Below are 21,470 nucleotides of genomic sequence, written 5' to 3'. Positions count from 1 at the left end.
ATCTTTTCTCTCTCTCTCTCTCTCTCTCTCTCTCTCTCTCTCTCTCTCTCTATCTCTGGCTTTCCCTTCCCTTCTTCACGTCTCTATTTAAAGAAGTGCAGGTAACAGGATGTCCACGGGTGTGGTTTAGAGATGCGCTTTTTGATTGTTCTCAAGAGGGATGGAGATTGACACATAGACTTTCATGGTGTTCTTCCTGCTGCCTACCTATAAAAGCTCAGGCACAGCGCTAAAAAAACTCATACACACCACAACACCAGATTCAAACTGCATGTAGCAGAGAGACAGAGTCACTCCAAGGGAGAAGGACAGTTGAGCTCTACAAGTTTGTTTAAGATCAGTAACTCAGGAAATTACAATTGTCTGGATTCAAAATTTGATAACTTACTGTAGGTACCACTCTGCACACATTTATGAAATACCCTTTTAAGGACGTTCCCAACACATAATACTTGGTATCGATATACAGCGTTTGGCAAAAGACCGCCGCAACCATTAAGGTAAGAGATTTAAGTATAATACCTATCAATCGGCCAATTTTGTTATTATCATTATATAAAATGGTATTCTAAACTATTTTGTGCTTTTATGTGTGTGAAAGTCTCACTAATATCCAATTTGGGAATTTTATTTAATATCAATACAGTTATCAAAAGATGTATATGTATTATGTGTCCTGTTATTAGGCTATAATTCCTCTGAGATAGGCTAACGCATAAGGCAAAAATGGTTGACAATCACAGATATGTTTTTTTCTCTTTCTTTGTTTATTTGGTTAGATTTGAGAAATATCCAGTTGTGAATATGTTTGAAGAATGGCTTCGGGCATCAGCATAAAAGGCAAACATTTGTAACAGTGTGAACATATACAATTATTATTGGTGAACGGAAGTGTTAGAGATAGATAGATAGATACTTTATTGATCCCCATGGGGAAATTCAAGAAATTCAATTCATTGTTAAAGTCATGCTGGTACGAAAATGTGCCTTGAAGTTGTGTGTATTAATATGCACAAATTCTCAAATTCTCTCTCTCTCTCTCTCTCTCTCTCTCTATATATATATATATATATATATGTGTGTGTGTGTGTGTGTGTGTGTGTGTGTGTGTGTGCGTGTGTGGGAAGCAACACTTTGTGAGTGTGTGTGAGAAGCGTCTCTTCTGACCATGTATGTCTGCTTTACAGATGTGTTATCTTACTTCACCACGTCTTGCCCTTCTGCTGTTAGTCTTGATTTCTGTGACCTTAGTGACCTCTGGATTTCCCCAACACCGACTGAGACCTTTACGGTAAGTTCTGAGAGTCAAAAGTGAACTTCCACTTATGCACTATATCAGATGTGTTGGAAACTAATAGGACACTACAAATTGTAACTGTTTTTTTTTTTTACCTTTATAAACAGATACCCCTCTCCCATTGGCCAGGATGATTCCAAAGGCGAGCAATGGGAGATACACTACCCTTCCATATCACTCCGCGACTGGAGTATTCAGATGTCAGCTCCAGACTTTGCTTCAGCCAAACCCAAATCAGAGATTCTTGGTGGAGATGAGTGGGTTCCCATGACCCAATCACAAATGGGAGAGGAGCTGTCAAAGGGTTGGCCCAGCGACTGGATGGCCCAACCAGTGAACGAAGCGAAGAGGAATATCGTAGTTGCAGATGATGCAGCCTTCCGAGAGAAAAGCAAACTTCTAACTGCAATGGAGAGACAGAAATGGCTCAATTCTTACATGCAAAAGCTTCTAGTTGTGAATTCATAGACTTATGTTGGGTGCTAGTGTAGGCCAGGTATTTTTTGATGAATTAAAAATGTTCTGTGAAGCTTTGTTTCGGTCTGTTTTCCCTGAGATGAGATGAATCTTTATAAATGCTATGTTAAACATCAACAAACACTTGTGACACTTGTATGAAATGGTGATGTAAGCATACAATTGTGTGACTATGGGAGCCCTCTAGTGTCAGAAAGTATCATTTTCGAATCATTACTGTAAGATGTGACAAGTTTGAGGGGAGAGGCAAGATAAAAACGCTGTTACTAAAACCAATAACATGACTTCTTGTGATTTATCATCACAGGCAAAGGCGGAAACAGGCGCGCTCAAAATTGAATATTTAATAAAATTATGGCTCCCAGAATAAATGAGACCGTGGCTAAATACAACAACGTGACCCCATTACTTACAGAGAACACGCGATTAATATAGCAAGAGCGGGTGATTAATGGATTACTCCCGCGCTACAAGACCAGCGGTCAGGTGAAGTAGCATAGACTGCCACAGTCTCTGCCTCAGGTAAAATATTGTTCACGCCAGAATCTTCTTTCACCTCCTTGAAATAAAAAATAACACCAAACAAACCAGGCCGCTCAAGACTCTGAAAGACACATTTCATGTTGACAATCGTTGTGAGATTACCTTCGCCATTTTCTGTTATCTCATCCCTCAGAGCCTGTGGGTTAGGAAATGAAAACATACAAGAGCATATTTCCAGCCGTTCCAGCTAGGCTAGACTTGTTCAGGGCGACATGAAAAGGATGTAGCCTAAGAGAAATCTAAGTGGTGACAGGAGGTTGAATAGTGTCAAGGAGATAGAGAGACTGAACTACTGTTATTAGAGGTAGCTGACAGCTAGAGGTGAGATGGAAAACGTTCTCTTTCCCCTCTTCTCTCCTTGAATGTGTGTTTAACTGGCCAGGCTTTTATCAGGTCAAGAAACGAAAGATCTGCACTGTTGTTGAAATGACAGTGGTCAGTAATGTTCGAACAATTGTTGACATACTGCTTCTATTAAAAGTGTAGTCTGTGATTCTGATCCAATAAACTTTATGTACATTTTAGCTAATAGTCCCTACAGTCATGTCCATTCAGAGTGTGTACTCTAAATACCTTGACCCTTACAAAAAATAACTTCATTAGCCTACTTCAAGTGTTGAAACTGCAGTTTTGGAGGAAATATTTGCAGTTCTTATTCAGGAAATGCAGTATTTTGGACACAGAAAAACTGAATTGTTCAACCGTACCACACTATACTGTAGTATAAGTGCACTGCACTTTATAAGTGTAGTATAACTGCAGTTATTTTTTGTAAATGAGAAATTAGCATACTGACTTGGAGAAGCCATAGACAAATCTAGCCAATCAACGCATAGCTTCAGGAGTACCGAAGAGACAGAAGAGAGGGCTGTAATTTCAATTTCAGACTGTTGAACTCAGTTAACAACAACTTTAAGGCAGAATCAAGAATGAGGTCGTTAGACATGTCAGAAAGATTGCGAATAACATTGTCATTATGTTCACTTCCTTCACAATCACTAACTTATTTATTAGCCCTCTCACTCAGCTACTCACCCATTCAGTCAATCACTCTCCACAGCCCATATCAGTCTTCAGTCTTTCCTCACACTTTCACTTCCCTCCTTCCTTTCCTCTTCCTCTTCCTCTCCCTAGTACCTAGGATGGCATTGCTGTGCTGCTGTGGGTGGCTGCTGTGTGTGTGGGAGCGGTTGAGGAGCAGGGGAGGTGCTCAGGTGATGGATGATGGGAATGCGAATCACAGAAGACCCTATTTATCACCATCTCTGTCCAGGCTACTTGGCATCTAGACCCAATCAGTGGACGCTAAATTGCTTTCTGCAGGCCATTCCTCCCCTGCTGATACTGTTCCTGCTCCTCATATGCTCCATCATTCCAGCACCATGCCCTCTTATTTTTGGACCAATAACTGTCTGAGCCCTAAACGTAAAGTGTGTGCGTGTGTGTGTGTGTGTGTGTGTGTGTGTGTGTGTGTGTGTGTTTGTGTTTGTGTTTGTGTGTGTGTGTTTTGTGTGTGTGTGTGTGTGTGTGTGTGTGTGTGTGTGTTTGTGTGTGTGTGTGTTTGTGTGTGTGTGTGTGTGTGTGTGTGTGTGTGTGTCTTCCCGCAGGTCTGACAGAGTCAAACAGTGAGATCCCTCAATTTCTGAGGGGTTGACGAGGCTGTCGATGTGTAATGCCCGTGTGAGATTTTCCACTTCCTGTCGCACTCGTCTCATCCTCTCGGCTGTTCCTTTCATTCTACTCTTCTGGGGCTTCATTTTCACGGAGGAAATGCAGGCATCAGGGCACAGCATAGGCAGACCTGTGGGTGTTCCTTTCATTAAATGTCCGTGCGCGGCACAGCATAGACCGCAAGAAACATTACCTCTGTGGCACAAATTGGCTGTGCTTTTACCAATTTCCCAAATGCTCCAGGCACTCTGAAAATCACCCACGGCTTCATTAATTAACGGTCAGAAGCAGGAACCCTTTACAAGATGGCTGAATGAAGATTTTTATTAAACCATAGTAACCATAGAGTAATCGTCCTTTTTAAAGAAAGGCATTACATTACATTGAAAAGAATAATAGAGAAGTAGGTAAATTAAACTATTGAACTAAAACAAAAATGGCATAATATATTAATAATAATAATAATAATAATAATAATAATAGTAATAATATAATGGCATAGATGAAAAATAAATATTCAAGGGCTTTTATAGATAGGTTGTATGTTCATCTGGTCCTTTTACAAACTGCATCTGAATTATGTTAAAAGTTTTACCATTGTAATAATATTTTCTCAGCACACTCACTCACACACATACACACACACACACACACACACACACACACACAACACACACACACACACAAAAACTGTCAGACAATGTATGACAACATGCATGCATTCAGACATATTGTGTATGTGGGGCTCTCCAATTTCCCCCTCTACTTACACTGCTGGCCTGGAATAACCTTCTAGACTTTTCTACCTGGAAACCAGTCTTTAAGTGAAAAAGCCTCGCAGCTACCCTGGAACCATTTAATTCCATGCCTCTGTCAGCAGCTTACCGAGTTAGCTGGAATGAATCACCACTAAGTCCTGCCACCTCTACCCCACCCCCCACCCCCAGCCCCCAGCCATTTCCCCCTCCCTTCTGTAATACCATCCCGTCCCCCAGTTTGCTTTCCTATCCTGGATTCACAGAGAATCATCTTGGCAGTGCCAGAGAAACATCTGATGGGGAGAGATGCATCAGAAGATTGAAAACAAACATCTTGTTTCCAGACAGAGATTTGTCACAGTCCTGGATTAAACCGCACTTTAAATAGAGAATCTCCATTCAAAATATAATTTGATCTAGGACTAGTGCTAATCCCCATCCATGAAGGCAGCCCTCTACTATAAAATAAAAGCTTTACTATCACAGGAACTGGCTGCTAGAAGCTCTATTTTTGCTGTAAAACAGCTGTTATAAGCTGCATTTTACCCCATTCCAGAGCAGAAAGATTTTCCCTTTTTCTCAAAAATACCTCTTTAAAAATAAGAAATTTCTGAAGTTTCTGAACTTTTTCAACATTCCCCTTTAAGGGACTGGAGAGTTCGTCTTGACCCTGAAAGGCTGCCAACTCTCTTCCTTGGGACAAATACATATTTATGATTATGTGTTTTACAAAAAAACAACTCCTCTGATAAAAACAAGTTTTAGCAGTCCAGTCAAGGGTGTCAAGTCTGTAGTGGCTGCTAGACACAGATGTGAGAGGTGGGGTTGGAGGAGGAAGAGGAAGGAAGGGATTGCTTGGCTCGTCACGTGTCGATGACCTCGGCGGGCGGCGACGGCTCCTCGGGCAGGCTGGTAGTGGTGGCATTGGGCAGTGTCTGGTTGTGGGCCACGGAGTTCTGCTGGAGCTCCAGGGCGATGCCGGCGGCAGGGTCATGCGGCGGCGGGAACTCCTTCACCTGCCGGCGGTACTCCAGAAAGGTGCAGGCCTTGGTGGCGATGGCCACCACATTCTTGCCGATGAAGATGGTGGACACGCGGCTGTCCTGGAAGAGCACCATGTTGACGCCGCGGATGACGATTGTCACCACGTTGATGGTGACCAGGCTGAGGACCGGGTAGAGCATCATCTTCTGTGGGGACACGTGCTCCCCTTGCACACTGATCTCACTCAGCGACACACACGGCAAGATCAGCAGCAGGATGTAGCAGTAGAAGAACATCAGGCCCTCCGCCCAGATGGGCAGGCCTGTCCTCTGCGGCTCCCACAGGTTGGCCTGGATGTCCAGCACGTCCAGCAGGTCCAGGGCCACCCAGAAGAGCCGTCCCCGCATGTCCTCCTTCTTGCGGAAGGTGCGGACGTACTCCATGCTGTCCAGGGCCACGAGAACCAGGTAGAGGCCCGGCACGCAGACCGACAGCAGAAGAGTCAGTGCCTTGCGGGCTACCGTCTCTAAGTTCCGCCGGTCAGCCTTGTAGTTCTGGAAGACAAAGTAGAGTTTGATCTCCAGCACAAAGATGTAGAGGAACCAGAGGATCATGGCATAGCCTCGCTTAGCAGTTCGGACCTCGGCACCTACCCAGACCGCCACGTACCGAAGCACTATGAGAAAGCAAATATCCCCCACCAGAACAATGATACAGACCCCGATCTTGCGGGGCCCTTGGTTCTGCTCGACCAGGTAGGCATCCATGAAGGCCATGCTTGTCATGATGACGATGGTGGTTAGACACACGTGCCGTTTGTCAGGTGGCGGCAAAACCATGTTTGACTCTCCCCTAAGTGTCTAACTTTGAACACCACAACTCTTTCCAAGTTAAACTGTCCATTAAAGCACCGGCTGGTATAGTAGATGGTAATTATATGCTCATGGTGTGTTAGACTGCCACCCTGTCTCTGTATTCTGAAGAAGTCTATCCATTCTTGCTGTAGGGAATCTGTACAGGAAATAAATAAACAGCTCACAGAAACAAATGGAGGGAGGAGAAGAGGTTTTTTGATGTTGAGGCTGGCTGGTGTTTGTTTTTAATCCCTCAGGTGACCGGGAGCGTTGCAGGTGTGTGTGCGTTTGTGCATGTGTGTGTGTGTGTGTGGTACTGCCTCAGGTTACTCAACGCACTTCCATGGGCTCCGGGAAGGATGCAGGGTGCCTTTTTTTATTTATTTATTTATTTTTTTATTCTTTTTAATCAGGGTTTCACACGACCCCTCATGACCTCCACGCTCATCTTGACCACCTTACAAAGCCAAGTCAACGTAATGGGTGGGTATACATCCGTTCACCAAAGGTCATCAAACACGGGAGCTTTTGATGGATAGCTGATCCCAGAACAGTGACTTGGGTCATTGGTGTCAGCTCACCGAGATTGAGAGCATGGCTGAGGTTAGACAGTGTGGGCAGCTTAGTGGCTGTGTGTGGGTGTGGAGGGAGAGAAGTGGGGCGGGTCAATGGCGGTTTGCCTCTCAGTGCAGGGAAGCACCTATGACGGGCAGCTGAGCACTCAGACGTGTCCCGGAGACAGAAGATCCCTCAGCTGTCAGCCTTCGTCAACCAGGGGAGAAAAACGAGCCTTTGGTTTTCCTCTGGAGTGTGTTGACTGCTCTTCTTCAGCAGACCTGAGAAAGAGGGGAGGGGAAAACCAGTCAGAGATGGACCAGAGGCAGAGAGGGAGACTAAATCAGATATCTTATTTTTTTAACCTTCCAATATTATTTTATGAGAACAACAGGGGGCAGTAGTGAGATGTTCTACACCACTGAATGGTAATTCATTTACTTCTGAATGATTCAACACCTTGTGGTCAGCAAAGGGCTTGTCTGTACTTAATTAGACCAAATAAAAAAAAAATAATTTGAACATAATTAACGGACGTCCACACAAATAATGCCAGATTTAGTTCCAGTTTTACTTAGAGGTTACCTCATTAGTGTTGGAATAGCACATTGTGCACCACTTGATTCAAATCTATTTTGTAATGGATTTGCAGATTATGTTGCCTTTACTAATCGCTAATGCTGCACCTATGTGCTGTTCGATTAGACACTCTCGCAGGCTCACATCTGCCGGCTTCCATAGCAACCCGCTCCATTGAGAAAGCGATAATAAGTGATTATGAGCCTGACACAGCGGGGAACCAACTGCATTCTGGGAGCCATGAGATTATCTAGAGTGTGTGTGTGTGTGTGTGCTCATGTCTCTCAGTGTGTGAATGCATGTCTACAAGTGTGTGTGTGTTTGTCTACATGAGTGTGTCTGTCAGTGCGTGTCTGTGGGTTTGTGTGTATTTGTGTGTACACACAGTACGTGTGTGTCTGTGTGTTCTCATGTGCCTGTGTGTGTGTGTGTGTGTGAAGACTTTAATCACATCCTGTGAGTTGAGGCACCAGAGTGGGAGAGACTGAATGCTAATGTGTGGTTTGGGTCTCTGGCACACTGACTTCCAGGCACTCTCGTCTGACTACAATCTCACAACAAAGGAGATGACTTGTTCCCTTCTATGCTTAAAATGTTGACATATTCCCCACCTAAAAATACAGAGAGTGGTTTCTCTTTTTTTCTTTCTCTCTCTCTCTCTCTCTCTCTCTCTCTCTCTCTATCTCCCTCTCTCTTACACACACACTCACACACACAATCTTAAAGATGCTGACCCCCCACCCTCAGCCTTCTCCATCTCCTTGTGGTCTAAGAGCTTCAACCTCCACCACAGGGGACCCATAAAGAGGTCAAGAGGGTCACTTTTTGTCTGGCGTGCTATTGATCACAGTCTTCCTCTTCGGGCTCTTTCTCTAACAAAGCCACTCTCTGTACATCAGCAAGATGGCTCATCAGCAAGAATATATTCTCACCAGCGATAGCAAGACGTCTGTCTGTCACACATTCTCTATGAACCAAACTAGAACTACATGCCCTGCATGTAGATGATGAGATATTATTTTCAAAGCCTGCTAGAGGTCTCTCCTGGTGGTGGCACTAAGCCACTTAATGAAGTCTGGATTAATAAACACAAATTAAAATCTCATCAAGGCGCTGAGAGACTAGAAGCATGCTTACTCTAACCGAGCACAATGAACCCACACAAACACACACACTCACTCACACACACATACTGTAGAGATGCAATGAGGGCTTGTGTGTATAGGCGTTAAATCAGGAGTTTAATTAAAATGGCAAAACAAGTGGGGTGGTTGGCTCTGCTAGAACAGAGCAGAGAGAACTCATCAGAGCAATCAATGCACCCACTCAGTCATGCACACACCCACAGCCATACACAGCCACCCACCCAGTCATACACACAAACACATACATACACAGCCTCCTCACACAATTTTTCTTTTCTTTGATGAACACAAACACAAGCACCTTTCATTCAACACACATACATAATCATACTCCATTGAACAGGTTGTCTAAAGCTGAACTGCCCAGAAAGTCTCTCATACTATTGATCCTCTCCTCTCAACTCCTCTTTGTATTGGTCCCACTATGTTGAATGTCGGGTATCTCTCTCGCCTGTGGGGCCTGATGATATAATCACTCTGTAGAGATTCTTTCCTGTTTTCATTCTTTTTTTGGGAGAGTTTACAGCCACTTGGGGGGCTGAGGGAGCAGTGATATTTCTCGCTGTGAATCCGGAGCAAGCGCTGCTGGGTATCTAATAGAGATATTTACACATCCCGCTCGCAAGAAAGACGCCTGAGCTCGGCAAATTAAAAGCCTCCTTGACAGTATTCACACAAACAGAGTCTTTTTAAAAACGTTTTTAATTGGGGGCTTGATTTGCATTCGAGCACATCAGTAGGCATGCAGCAAACCTTTCCCTCTCCTCCTCCGACACTTATGAGTTGTTGAATATGTTGTGATTTGAATATGAATATGGTATAAATATTATATATTGAATATGATGAATATTAGATATTAGATGTTGATTGCTTTTTTAATCTCACGTGGATTGTGAAACTTGGAAAAGCTATATTAAATGACTGTGACACTCTCATACAGTATACTGTCACATGGGGGTTGGATCACTTATTGCTCTTTGTAAGGTCAGGAGAATGTGCTGTGTGAGTTCATATGCGTTCTCTCAGGGGAGTGTCCACAGGCAAGACCAGTTACTGTGGAAACCATCGTTATCAAGGAGTTCTGTGGATCTTGTTTGTTTAATAATGTAGAGAATTTAGACACTATGGATGCAACTTTCACCTTCTGTTGGCATTGAACAGACAAGCTAATTCACCCTGACCCTGTTAGAATCTGACATCAACTGCTGTCTGAGTGAGGCACTTAAGGACTCAGGTTGGGTACAACTAGATGGTTGCCAAACAAGAACATGTGATGTATAATTTGCCTCAAAGTGCTCAACCATTTTGTTGCTATTGGCTTGGAACAAAAACAAAACAAATGTTCTGTTATACTCTAACAGAGTCAATGGCATGTCCATTCTCCTGGCCATGGAGAAAGGAGCTCAGAGGTGTCCATTATGGTTGTGTGAAGTAATGAATCTTGGTAAATACCCTTCTCCTTTGTCTTTCTGTCCATCACCCGCTCTGTCTTATTGTCTCTCTTACCTTCTCTCTCTCTTACCTTCTCTCTTTCTCTCTCTCTTACCTTCTCTCTCTCTCTCTCCCTCCTTTCTATCTCTATTGGCAGCCCCGCTAACCACCCCTCCCTCTCTCGCTGCATCCCTTTCAATCAGCTTCCTTTCATTTCTCACCTTCTCTTCCTTCTTTCGTTATCTGTATTCCCTCCATCCCTTCCCTTCTCAATTCAATTCAATTCAATTCAAACTGCTTTTCTGGCATGACGGATAAAGCACTTATAGTGCCATAGCTGTTATACAAAAGAAAAGTAATAATACAAAGAACAAAAAATCGTAATGTCTATGGTTATTATGTAAATGTATATAAACTAAATACATAAATCATACACTATGATTTTACTGTAAAAACTCATAAAACATATACTGTATGTGCATTGGCATATTTATAGAAACATTAAATGTACTGTATTTACATAACATAAACATTACACAACACAACCCCCTCTTTCTCTCTCTGTGCCCCCCTCTGTGTTGCTGTATTGGCTGTCCTGTCCTGCCCTGTGCCGTGTTGCGGCGGGTGGCTGACAGTGGAGACTGGCTGGGCTGCGGTGGCTCTGAGCTCAGACTGCTCCTGCTGATAGGACTCCGCGGGGGGCTGTAATTCAGTGTGCTTGCCAAGCCGAATGAGCGTGTTGATATGATTACAGCAAAAAGCCCCAGCCACCCTGCCTCCTGGTCTGCCTGCCTGCCTGCCCGCATGTCTGGCTGCCTGGCTCTCTGGCCGCCACGCTGCCTGGAAACGGCTCTATCTGATGTTGCTAAACCCTGTTTCCTCTTGCCTGGGGCCATGGGTGTTCTGACACAGACCTTGCTGCTTGCTCTGGTGGTATCGATATCGGCCTGCGTTTCTGTCTCATACATACAAATAAAAACATCAAGCAGCAGTAGCAGCAGCAGCAGCAAGTGAAACGAGTGCCTTAGTGCACAATGACGTAGAGGGCAGGATAAGAGTAATACTAATTTAATGTAGCTATGTCCTTTCAACGTCCCCTCTTAAGGTCCTTTATTTAAATGTGCTGCTTTTGACTGAGAGAAATGAAGGGCAAGAGAAGTTAATTTGGAGAAAAGAGAAGAGCAGACCTCAATCGATGAGAGGTAGCTGGGGTCCACAGAGGTCAGTATTCATCGTGCATTGGAGAGTAGAGAAGAACACTCCTTGAACTTCAGGCATACCACACATCCATATCCTATCCTCTCAGTATGCGGCTACTGTTCCTCTCAGTAAAACTCACAAATGTTTTGCGAAGTGGGGAAATTAGAGTGAGGTGAGGGACAAGACGTGAATGAGGGGGGAAAACAGCTGCTTTTTTTTTTTTTGCTGCCAACGGAGAAATGAAAAGTGTGAGTTGAACGAGAAGAGGTCAAATTGCTCTGCCACTTCCTCCCATGTCCTGCTATCACAGCGCAGTAAGTAAGGAAGAGGAAAGGGATTGAAGGGAGAGATTGAATTGGTTTTTGGTGGATGAGTGGATGAATGGGTGGGTGGGTTGGTGGGCGGTAGGAGGGAGGGAGGGTTTCCCTCATTCCTCATGTTTCCTACGGCTCAACTCGACCCACTACATGTTTTTCTCCTTCACACCTCCTTAGGTTTCCTTCAGGGGAAAGAGAAAATCTTCCACCCCTTGCCATCTTGAGAGCTAGTTTGATGCAGAGAGTGGCATGGTTGGGTACCCAGGGATTGGGCAGTTCAAAGCCCCACTGTCACACTCACACACACACACACACACACACAGAGAGACACACACATACACATACAGAGAGAGAGAGAGAGAGAGAGAGAGAGACAAACACACACACACACACAATCACATATACACTACTGCTTGGCATCCCCTTCATCACAGACAAGGGTGCTGCAGAATCAAGAGAGTTTGGACTTTGAACCGTGCAGAGCTCCTCGGTGGGATTATCTGACCACTGTCTCATCAGATGCCCAGATGACCAGCCAGGCCCAGCTCAATTGGCAGTGCCAACTTTGAGACTGTCTGTGGGGGATGGAGGGGGAAAAGAAGAGTGGATGTGGTAACAGAGGGATATAGAGCGATGATATAAAAGGGTAAAGATGGATAGAACTGACACAGCAACGGTTTGCATACAGACACACATTAGCATCTCTGCTGCTATTGAACTGATACTGTTTAGATATTCACTGTCTCCAGTGAGGTTTACCCCGTCACTATGCAGTGCTCTGGCTTGTAAATGGTTCATTAATGAAGTACTGGTGTTTAGCGTCTGTGGCATTTCTTGTGTACATCTTGTAAATTATACATGTGTATCGACCCAGATAATATGCCATTATGCGCTTCCCACATTGCTTATTTGTATGTGCGTTAAATAATCCTCTTTGCGCGGTGCCGGAAGCAAGAGGTGTGTTTTTCGCTCCGCTTAGTTCCTGCCCCGGTGTCTCTCTGCAAACTCCCTAACTGACAGCCATGGTCACGATCACCCCTCTGACTGCAGTGGTAGGCAGCTAGAAGTAGCACAGCTCAAAGGCCCATCGGCTAGTCCTCTCCACAGGGATTTTAATTCATAAGCTTGTTCATGAGGGTGCTTTTTCAGCTATAGGAAAACCAGATGAAGTAAGCATACAGTGAATAATTATCCCCACACATATTAGCCAAATAATCAACTTCCAACAAAGGTCATGGTCTCGGTAATGCCAGTATTATGAAAGACATTTTTCAAAAAGATTAATTAGGGTGAAGACGCTGGGGCGCTGAGTGTATGACCCAGGTCCCCTGCATTAGGGGGCCATATGCTGAGTCAGTGTCTCATGTTATAGGAAGCCCTGCCTCTGATGTGATGACCTCTGAATCTCCTATTGAATTACGTCAGGTCCTTGGCAGGTCAAGTGCTAGCACTGACCCTGTAAGACTATTGTTTGCAATGTTAGCGTTTCATATTTGACTGTCTGGGGTTGGAGGGTGGATAATGCCTGGGGCTCTGACATACAGTAATAACCACATAACCTAAATTGAGGGTAATATGCTGGGCATATCCCGGACAGTGTGTGTTATATCGGTCACGGTGACACTAATGCTGTTAGAGTATATGTCCAATATGTCACATTTCTACTGCTACAGACATCACGTCACCAGACACCAGAGTGAGTCCCAGCTCAGCCTGCTCGATTACAAGGTACTGATGTGAACAAGCCACTCATTACCACATGGCCATCATAGCCACTGACTAATTGAGTGGCTTAACACCAAGAAAGCTAATTTCTCACCTATATGCTCAACGCTTCAACAAACCATAGCTTATCATCAACTTATCATGACAGTCACAATTTATCAATTCCTGACTTTTCAGCCGATTCAGCGATTCAGCCCTGCACACACCCGGACTCGAACCCACGAACAGCAGCACCTCGGATCGGGAGGCGAGCGTGCTAACAATTGAGCCAATAGCCCGCGATATATGACTGTCTCACTACTTCTTTTATAATGTCGAGTGGGAAAACATGCCAAATGGACATATATTTGTATAGTTTCCTCGTTAGCTAGCCTAGCTAGCATAGTTATTGCTAACGTTAGCTAGCTACAGTAGTTAAGTAGATATAATATCAACCTAGTCCCAATTATGTCTTTATTTCCTCATTCTCTAGGCCTACTCTATTAGCTATTTTCATTTATAATCTGTAAGATCGCTTGTACCTTCATCTGTGACCGGAGGCCACTGTCTAACATCATCAACCCAACAAGCCATACTGCCTGGCTGTAGCGGTCATTGAGGGTGCGTTATCACGGAGGTTTGTTTACATACCAGTAACAGCTCAGTAATGGCGTCGCCACAAGATGGCAGCCTCCACAGAACACTCGTCGGATTTGTGTATAGGCTAACTTCTGATCACCTGTGAGCTAAGTGTAAACACCACTGGCAGACTGATGAGACATGCAGATTGCTAATGCACTCGATAAAAGCCAGGTCAGCCGCCGAGGGCATGATTGCTCGCATTTACATAAAAGCCTAAGATACAATAAAGGGAAGAGATGTCGGTAGTGGTTTTGTTGTGACAAAATGCTAAGCCTATTGGGACCGTTTCCAGATATAGACAGATCCATCTACTCATTGACAACATGGTCAGACACCAGGCATGTATTTGTAAAAATCCATTGGCAAGGGGGGGGTTCTAGCAGCGCCTCTGTATCTATCAACCCCAAGAGCCTCAGAGCAGAGATAGTAAACTCCTGACTTCTAACATGGATAAGATGTCCTATAAAGAGCTCACTCAAATGCTAAAGACAGGTATACTCACCCAGCCTTGAGGTCTAGACCTCGATGCTGAAAAGAAGTATGTGTAGTTGCCTGGATGCCCTCTGTGAAAGCTTTTACCTTTTAAAGGTTAAGAGGCTGTGTGAGTCATCCTTAGAGAAGAGTTCAACTTCACTTGCAAAGTTTCAGAAGTAGTTGAACACACACACACACACACACATATCTGACTTTCTCCAACTTTTGCACACTTTTTATTTATTATTTTTGATTTCTCCTCCATCTACCCATGTCCTTGATTGCCTAGCCTTTCTGCCCCCCCACCCCACCCCCATCCCCAACACACACACTTACATCATCACTGTCATCACTTCACATACATACAGCACTCTACATACTTGCTGCACACTGCCCCCCACATACACAGCACATTGTCTTCAGGATCTTCTCCAACACACATCCTCTACATACTTACAGCACACTGCCCCCACCTACCCACACACACACACTACACACACACATACACAGTCACTGCTCCACTCCCGCCCACACACACATCTTCACTGTCATCACTCACATACATTACATACAGTACTCTGCTTGCAATAGTAAGTCCCTGACCCCCCCAACACACACACTTACATCATCACTGTCATCACTTCACATACACAGCACACTGCTTGCTACAGTAAGCCTCCTCTACATACTTGCTGCACACTGCCCCCCACATACACAGCACATTGTCTTCAGGATCTTCTCCAACACACATCCTCTACATACTTACAGCACACTGCCCCCACCTACCCACCTACACACACAGTCACTGCTCCACCCCCCTCCCGCCCACACACACATCTTCACTGTCATCACTCACATACATTACATACATTACATACAGTACTCTGCTTGCAATAGTAAGTCCCTGCCCCTACATACACAGCACATTATTTCATCAGGAAGCTTCTCCAACACACATCCCCAACATACTTACAGCACACCCCCTGCCTAATACACAGCACATTGTCTCATGAGGAAGCTTCTCCAACACACATATTGCACACTGCCCTCTCCCCACATACACAGCACACTATCCCATCTCCCCTGTCATCCCCCAACACACACACCAAGACCCCTGGCAGTTGGGTTAGCCCCTTGAGCCCGTGGATCTGCCCAAGGGTTTCTTCCTTGGTAAGGGAGTTTTTCCTTGCCCCTGTTGCTCTTGGGTGCTCCTTGTTGGTGCCCCCACCCAATCCCAATCCTCCCCCACCTTTTTATGCAGCCCTTGCCACTTAATCTACTAAACCCTCTTCTACTGCACTTTTACCCCCATTAATGCACAAATAGGCTGACACCAGACATAATTTCACTGCATTTCTTACTTCCAGTAACTATATGCATGTGACAATAAACTTCCTTGTATCCTTGTATCCTTGTATCCTTGAATAATGTGGCTCCAGGCCCAGTGGTAACGCTGACTTGTCTGCAGAGTGTTACAGCTCAACATCTTATCATTATTTCTCCTCACTTGCTTGGTTTTTCTCAAACCACAGAGTCTTGATCTTGGGAGGGTAGAGACTTATTCACTTGTTCTTCTCAAGCCTTTAACTTTCAGCTTTCTCTCACATCCCACCACCATGTGTATTCTCCTTGAAATATGGCAAAACCAAGATGCCTAGATTTAAACATCCCTAGCAAACAACTGAAGTTACTGTCAAAGATGAAAGTCATAGTACTACAGAGAATGTGTAGGCCTATACAATGTGTATACAAGGGATTAACTCACAACACTGTAGAGATGGCAACTGAGTCAACTATTTGAGGGGGAGACTTCCAGAGCAGTCATGACAATTTGCTGGTGTGGCCCTGAAGACGTAAAATTGGGGAGTTCGTGCTGCTAGTACCCAGTGTCTCCTCTGGTGTCATAAGGAGGTATGAAGAGCACCCACAGATACCCACTGATGGATTCGTTTTATGGATCAACATGTTTGAACAGGCTACAGTAACTAATGCAGTGAGAGCCCAACTAAGATTGCCAACATTCAGAAAAGAGTGTTATAGTATACTTACATTCTTTCATGTTTTCAATTCTTAAAGAACTTCACAAAATGAGAGTTAATCATTTGTGACTGAGTGTATTATGGGCCTGCAGAGTCAGCCAGCCCTTTTGAGGGGTCTAAAATATCAGTCTTGTGTGTTTGGTATTTTCAGAAATCATTCCAAGGCTTCATTAAAAACTAGATAAAATGTTAAATTAATAGAATTATGTTTAAATGAATATTGAACTTCTTTCTTTCAAGGCTGTCCAAAATAAACAGCAAAGTTGGCACCATCTCTCACTGGGTAGTATTAGTTTTACATTTCAAACATTTACCAGAACACATTAAAAAATAACCAGTTTCACTTAAGAATCAGAAACAACTTATACATTCAATTAGTCTTTGTTCAATAATCTGACAGATACTGTAGCATCTCTGTTTTCTTGTATGATAGGGGATTCCAGAAACTTTCTGGCCATTCAAAAGAGAAATACTACTTCAGCTACTTTGTAAATCTATGAGACAGAATTGATAACCCAGATGCCAACTTGAAGAGCTACCAGACTGTCTACTGAGAAGACAAGGTGAGGAGAGAAAAAAAGAAATATCATTGTGTCTGGATTGAAAGATATGCTGTTTGATTCTTTTAAGAAGTGGCGCGAGACTGCACCCCTGGTATTAAAGAGTGATGAGTAGCCTTGTGTTCTCAGTTAGGTGGTGGGTGGTGAAGTCTCAGAAGTTTGGAATCGGCCTTAAGAATGCAAAATTTCTCAGTTACCATACTCCTTTCTTATCCTGCCTAAATGTTTAATACTCTTCCAACCCAGTCAGCCTTTTCCTTAATATCATCTTCACGTCTTCTTTTTCTTTCTCCTCCTCCTCCTCTTTTTCTTCTCCTCCTTTTTATGTTTCATCTCATCCACTTTGACTTTAAACACAGCATCCCTCCATTTGTCCTGTCCTTCCTCTCTGCAGTTTGAACCACATCAGTCAATACCTCATCTTCATCCACACACTTCAACATTCTTCTCTGTTGTCTTCCTCTTTCTATTCTCCATGCAAATTTCCCATCAATTTCCATCATCTCTCTCTTCTCTCTTCTCTCCATTTGTCCTTCTCTCTGTCTTTTCCTCTCCCTCTCCCTCTCCCTCTCTCTCTCCTCTCTGTCTCTTTCTCTCTCCCTCTCTCTTTCTCTCTCTCTCTTTCTCTCTCTGCCCTCTGTTCTGATCTCTGTCTCAGCCAGCGTCTCGGCCCCTGTGAATCTGCAGGGGGTCCCAGATACCATTATCTCATCTGCAATAGGAAACACTTCCTGTCTAATCTAGCCACCGACTGGTAGACAACAAATGGGAGAGGACTCTGTTGCTCTGCTCTGATCCCTATTCTTCAGATACCCTTTCCTGAGGCGTGGTGGTGGTGGTGGTGGGTGGGGGTGTAGGTCGGGGAATGGGGAAATGGGGAGTTCAAGCAGTAACGTGCTGAAATTAGTCGTGTGAATTCGGGTGGTGTCAGACGCAGCAGGAGGTGGAATTGAAGAAGAGATGCTCGACAGAGGCTGGAGGCCTAAGCTCATTTTCCGGTGCCATCATCATCGGCATCATCAGCTGCAGCAGCAGGAGCAGCAGGATCCACCTTGCTCCCGTGTGCAGATCTTAATGTGCATCATTGTCTGGTAATGCCAGATTGCAGGTTTCCATTTCACAAAGGCGAAAAGGGGGATTTTTACTTCAAGTCATTTGAAATGCAATTTCTGCACTGCCAAACACAGCTGATTTATATCATGTACTTAGAATACATCAAGATGTAGGGTCTGGGAATTATCCATTGGCACTGCTCGATCCGAGAGGCGGGATAAACAGTTGTCTTTCAAATTTCCTCTGCATGCAATAGGACAGCACTACAACTCATGAGTCCCATGCATTTTCCCACTAGCGGAGCTAGTTGACTAGTTGATCAAACTTTTGCCAATTTAAAAAAAGCTTGACTCAAGTCGCGTTTCAAAGATTGCTGTTTGTCAGCATCCATCTTTGTTTTCAAGTAGCAGGGAATTCATGTGGAACCGTCACTGTCTCTGTACACGATGTGATTGGCCTGAAAGTTTCATTTTTCCAGCTCGCAAGCCAATGGAGAGTTGCTAGACTACCCTGGCTGCAAATTAAATTTGCTGCCGCTATGGTGCGTCTAGATTTCTAGGCTATATCATCAGTAGGCTTTGTCAATTTCAGATATCTCACACTTTACATTTTTGCATTTACTTATCTACTTATCTACAATTTATAGTACAGGGAAGATATACATTTGATACAACTGGGTGTGTGTACTGTATGTATGTATGTGTGTGTGTTTAGTGTTTGTGTGTAATCCCAGAGAATCAAATAAAAAAAAAACATGGCACTGCCAGCACCTTGCTGTATGACTTTAGTTGCAGGAACAATTCCATCCTGCTGCTGAAGAGAAAACTTCATGCAGTGAAGGTGAACTTGTGAAAAAAAAAAGATTTGTGTAACCAATGTGGGTGTGGAACCAAAGGAAATGTGTTCAAACAATCCTGCTCTAATTTCACACTTGGTCTTTGGATGGCAAGGCAAACACAAGGCTGGTGGTATTGGCTGTCTAAATTGGTCACATTGTCAAAGGTCCCTCAGTCTCTCAATTCAATTTGAGACATTGACATGCAAATAAGGTTTCCACTGTGGAAATTTATAATTTAATTTTCACACAGTGATACTGCTTCAAGTTTAAAGTCCCTTCCATCTCATATCTCTCTCTTCCTCATTCTCTCTCCCTCTTTTTCATGCTCTCTCCATCTTTCTCTCTCTCTAATCTCTATTCTTCTCTCTTTCTCAGTATTTGTTCTCTCTCCCTTACTCATATAGCTGTATAGCTGTGCCCTTTGAGGTATGGTTCTGCTAGGGAATATTGGTGAAAAAAAGATGAAACTCTGAAAGATCCATCAAAAACCTCTCTTTCTTACACACACACACACACACACACACACACACACACACACACATATACACATCTTTTACACCCACACCCCCCCCCCCTTCTTCCCACACAGACACACAGACACACACACACACACACACACACACACACACACACACCACCCATCACCCCTACTCTGTCTTTTTCTCTTTTGTCTTTATGGCTGTAGATGGCACGGCGGTGTAAAGGCAGGGGAAGTTTGTCAGGCAGGATATTGGGAGTCCGCTCACGTTCCCAAGATGCTTTATCTCTGTGTGACTCCACTGTCCCTGCTGCTCTGCAGAAAGAGGATGGGGGTTTGGAGGGGGGGGAGGAAGGATGAGGTAGCTGCTCTCCTCCTCTCTTCTCTGCTCTCCCTCTCTCTTCCTCTGTAGTCCACGCTGGTGCTCTTCCTCCTCCTCTCTGTGTCACTCTTTCGTATGGGACAGGGCAGAGTTGGTGTGGCTGCTTCCCCGCTGAGGGTGAGGTAATTGGGTTCAAATGAGGATCGATAGGACTGGGCCTTTAAAACTTGGAATGGTGCATGAAAGCACACACACACACACACACACACACACACACACATATATATATCTCAGTTTGTTTGAAGTGTATGGTTTTTGGAGGTTTTATCACTGCCTCACATAAAAAAAGAAAAAGAAAATAACACTACTAAACTAAAAAAATGAAACCTAGCCCAGGCAATCAGCGCTCATCAAAGTCCACATTCTTTCATTTCCACCCTCTCATCATTTCCCCAAACCTGCTGGCAATTACAATCCCGACCGAGGATCCCGGTGATTTGTGAATGATTCCTGATGAGATGAATTCAAACAAAAAACAATGCAAGGTAATATGAGGCAAGTCATTAACAACGAGCCTGTCTGCTGATAATATCACTGAGGTGATGGATGAGCCTAGCACTTTTAACCACAACAAAAAATACAAAATAAGAATGTTGAATCAATATCACTAATACACAGAGACACTATTTATACCCTGGTCACTGTAGCAATTGTTATGAACCAAGGCAGCTTTCATATATCATTTGAAAGATGCCCTGTCATGAAAAGGAATCCAATTTCAGTGATGTGGCCTAAAATGAGGTATCATTATTTTTCAGTGCCTGAGATGCACGGAAAATAAGATCAAATCAACCAAGGTTGCATTGCTACCGTTGAAGAATACACAAAAGTATTCATGCATGAACAGAGGAATGGCCCAAGGAATTTTCAAGATATGATGGCATGTTTTGTGGGAAGTGTTTTTATTAAGTGTATAGTTTTTATTAACTGTAAGTCAAAACACTGACAACAATCATTCTCTTTCATCAACATCTTCCTTTCTTGTGTTAGAATTGTTCATTTCTCTCAAAAAGATTGTGGAATTCTCTCACAAATGCTGTAAACCATCTCTGAACAGTTTGTTTAAACTGTCTAAAAGATATGCTGTTTTGTCTTTGTTGCTGCCAGTCCATTGCACAACCGTTTAGTTGTGGTTGAATGAATATTTTAACAAGTGTGTTTTGAGCGATATCTCCAACAGTGTGTGTGTGTGTTTGTGTGTGTATGTGTGTGTGTCAGAGACAAGAAAATAGGAAGAAAAAACGCTAGCAAACAGGCTAATGAGCCTGCTGCCCTTTACAAGGCTGTCAAACGTGACAAAACTCATCCAGACAAGATGCCGATTACGCCAGCCTCCTTTACGGCGCTCACAAAAAGCCCCGCGGAGAAAGAGCACAATCCTGCTAACCGCCGGATCAAAAGATCCCCCAAAGTCCATTAGTCGAGTGTGTAAAGCTTTCGGTCATGAGAATTTACTTCCTCTTGTTCGCAACTGGACTCGCAGATCCAA

The 21,470-nt window shown here is 43.9% G+C and overlaps 2 protein-coding genes across 4 annotated transcripts in view; one reads left to right on the top strand and one right to left on the bottom strand.

The window, feature by feature from the left end:
• Positions 1 to 220: 220 nt before the first annotated feature.
• On the top strand, positions 221 to 2,093 carry pth2 (parathyroid hormone 2). Its single transcript, XM_048228461.1, has 3 exons — positions 221 to 500; positions 1,188 to 1,291; positions 1,405 to 2,093. Exons 2-3 carry the CDS (start codon positions 1,188 to 1,190, stop codon positions 1,763 to 1,765), a joined length of 465 nt encoding a protein of 154 aa, XP_048084418.1. The 5' UTR covers positions 221 to 500; the 3' UTR covers positions 1,766 to 2,093.
• A 2,880-nt stretch (positions 2,094 to 4,973) lies between these two features.
• Positions 4,974 to 21,470, bottom strand: part of tmem121aa (transmembrane protein 121Aa) — a 28,030-nt gene continuing 11,533 nt past the window's right edge. For all 3 annotated transcript variants that reach the window (XM_048228001.1, XM_048227999.1, XM_048228000.1), the window contains exon 2: positions 4,974 to 7,420. In XM_048228001.1, the coding sequence (XP_048083958.1) occupies positions 5,610 to 6,569 (960 nt within the window). In that variant the 5' untranslated portion in view covers positions 6,570 to 7,420 and the 3' untranslated portion in view covers positions 4,974 to 5,609. The remainder of the gene's footprint in view (positions 7,421 to 21,470) is intronic.

Source organism: Alosa alosa, chromosome 19 (genome assembly GCF_017589495.1).
Source record: "Alosa alosa isolate M-15738 ecotype Scorff River chromosome 19, AALO_Geno_1.1, whole genome shotgun sequence".
NCBI classification, from domain to species: domain Eukaryota; kingdom Metazoa; phylum Chordata; class Actinopteri; order Clupeiformes; family Clupeidae; genus Alosa; species Alosa alosa.
Note: the sequence above shows the minus strand (reverse complement) of the source record. Positions and strands in the feature narration are given on the sequence as shown.